Source organism: Coregonus clupeaformis, chromosome 20 (genome assembly GCF_020615455.1).
Source record: "Coregonus clupeaformis isolate EN_2021a chromosome 20, ASM2061545v1, whole genome shotgun sequence".
Taxonomy (NCBI): domain Eukaryota; kingdom Metazoa; phylum Chordata; class Actinopteri; order Salmoniformes; family Salmonidae; genus Coregonus; species Coregonus clupeaformis.
Genome location: NC_059211.1, coordinates 54,467,264 through 54,469,763, shown reverse-complemented (window position 1 = coordinate 54,469,763; position 2,500 = coordinate 54,467,264). Strand labels below are relative to the sequence as shown.

The following is a 2,500-nucleotide window of genomic DNA, read 5'->3' as shown; positions in this document are numbered from 1 at the left end:
GTGGTAGTTGTAGTTTTAAGAGACAAGTGTAGGGGGGTTGGATTGTGGTAGTTCTTGTCTGAGATCATGAATATGGGCTGAATTCAGAACTAGAGCTGCCAGAGTCCTGGACCTGACACCAGTCACAGGTACTGAAGAGGGAGTTGTGGTCATTGTAGTTTTAAGAGACATGGGTTGTTGTAGTTTTAAGGCACAATTGTAGTGGGTTGTGGTAGTTGTAGTTTAAGGAGATAAGGGTAGGGGGTTGTGGTAGTTCTCGTTTAAGGAGATAAGGGTAAGGGGTTGTGGTAGTTCTCGTTTAAGGAGACAATGGTTGGGGGTTGTGGTATAGGCATTTTCAACTAAACAAAGAACAGTTATTCTTGATCTGGTTCTCTTTCCTCTTGAACCAACTGTGTCAACAGTCAAACAGTCTTGACTGTGACCATTCAAAGTGGAACAGTTCTTTACTGCTGTGGTTGTGGCTCTGCTGTGGTCGACAGAGTGAGAACAACCTGGTCACTCGCCTGACCACAGCAGTACCATGCAGAGTCCAACCAACAAACGCAGTGTTTAAAATCCAACTAACGAACACAGTGTCTTAGTCTTCGGTTCTATTCTGGGAGCGTGAGGTTGTGACAAAGAACGAACAGTTCCAAATAGATCTCTAATTGTCCGGTATTCTTTTCTATTGTAGTCTATTTATACTCATCGCCATAGCTACACAAAAAAAGGTGTGTAAAAAAAAAAAAAAAAAAATCTCTATCTGTCAATGTCATATATCAAATGAATGTAGGCAAGCATTCATTTGATATATGTATTGCTTACTGTAAGTCACACACCAGACAAACAGCAGCAGTAGAAAAACACGTCATCATCCTCACACACCAGACAAACAGCAGCAGTAGAAAAACACGTCATCATCCTCACACACCAGACAAACAGCAGCAGTAGAAAAACATGTCATCATCCTCACACACCAGACAAACAGCAGCAGTAGAAAAACACGTCATCATCCTCACACACCAGACAAACAGCAGCAGTAGAAAAACATGTCATCATCCTCACACACCAGACAAACAAACAAGCCTTCAGTGCTATTGTTATAGTGTGTCTGTTAACTGTTCTCCAATCGCTTCATGTTGAATACCATTGATAACCTCTGTTTTTCTTCCTCCTCCTCCTCCTCCTCCTCCTCCTCCTCCTCCTCCTCCTCCCCCTCTCATCTTCCTCCTCCTCTTCCTCTCTCTCTTTCTTCCTACTCCTCCTCCTCGCCTCTCGCCTCTCGCCTCTTTCCTCGCCCCCCCTCCTCCCCCTGCTCCCCCCTCCTCCTCTCCTCTTCTTCACAGGCACTACCACAGCATTGAGGTGTTCACCCACTATGACCTTTTGACCCTGAATGGAACTAAGATCGCTGAGGGTCACAAAGCCAGCTTCTGTCTGGAGGACACCTACTGCCCCGACGGTACGTCACCTTACCTACTGCCCCGACAGTACGTCACCTTACCTACTGCCCCGACGGTACGTCACCTTACCTACTGCCCCGACGGTACGTCACCTTACCTACTGCCCCGACGGTACGTCACCTCACCTACTGCCCCGACGGTACGTCACCTTACCTACTGCCCGACGGTACGTCACCTTACCTACTACCCCGACGGTACGTCACCATACCTACTGCCTCGACGGTACGTCACCTTACCTACTGCCCCAACGGTACGTCACCATACCTACTGCCTCGACGGTACGTCACCTTACCTACTGCCCCGACGGTACGTCACCATACCTACTGCCTCGACGGTACGTCACCTTACCTACTGTCCCGACGGTACGTCACCTTACCTACTGTCCCGACGGTACGTCACCTTACCTACTGCCCCGACGGTACGTCACCATACCTACTGCCCCGACGGTACGTCACCTTACCTACTGTCCCGACGGTACGTCACCTTACCTACTGCCCCGACGGTACGTCACCATACCTACTGCCTCGACGGTACGTCACCATACCTACTGCCTCGACGGTACGTCACCTTACCTACTGTCCCGACAGTACGTCACCATACCTACTGCCCCGACAGTACGTCACCTTACCTACTGCCCCGACTGTACGTCACCTTACCTAATGCCCCGACGGATAGTCACCTTACCTACTGCCCCGACGGTACGTCACTTAACTTACTGCCCCGACGGCATGTCACCTAACCTACTGCCCTGACGGTACGTCACCTTACCTACTGCTCCAACGGAAATGTCACCTAACCTACTGCTCCGACGGAAATGTCACCTTACCTACTGCCCCGACGGTACGTCACCTTACCTACTGCCCCGACGGAATGTCACCTTACCTACTGCCCCGACGGTACGTCACCTTACCTACTGCCCCGACGGAATGTCACCTTACCTACTGCTCCGACGGAAATGTCACCTAACCTACTGCTCCGACGGAAATGTCACCTTACCTACTGCCCCGACGGTACGTCACCTTTCCTACTGCCCCGACGGAATGTCACCTTACCTA

At 50.3% G+C, this 2,500-nt stretch overlaps 1 protein-coding gene across 1 annotated transcript in view; it reads left to right on the top strand.

Moving 5' to 3' along the window:
- Positions 1-2,500, top strand: part of LOC121534314 (lysyl oxidase homolog 4) — a 33,141-nt gene that overhangs the window by 23,658 nt on the left and 6,983 nt on the right. Inside the window, exon 12 of the mRNA XM_041840960.2 lies at positions 1,329-1,444. Within this exon, the coding sequence (XP_041696894.2) occupies positions 1,329-1,444 (116 nt within the window). The remainder of the gene's footprint in view (positions 1-1,328; positions 1,445-2,500) is intronic.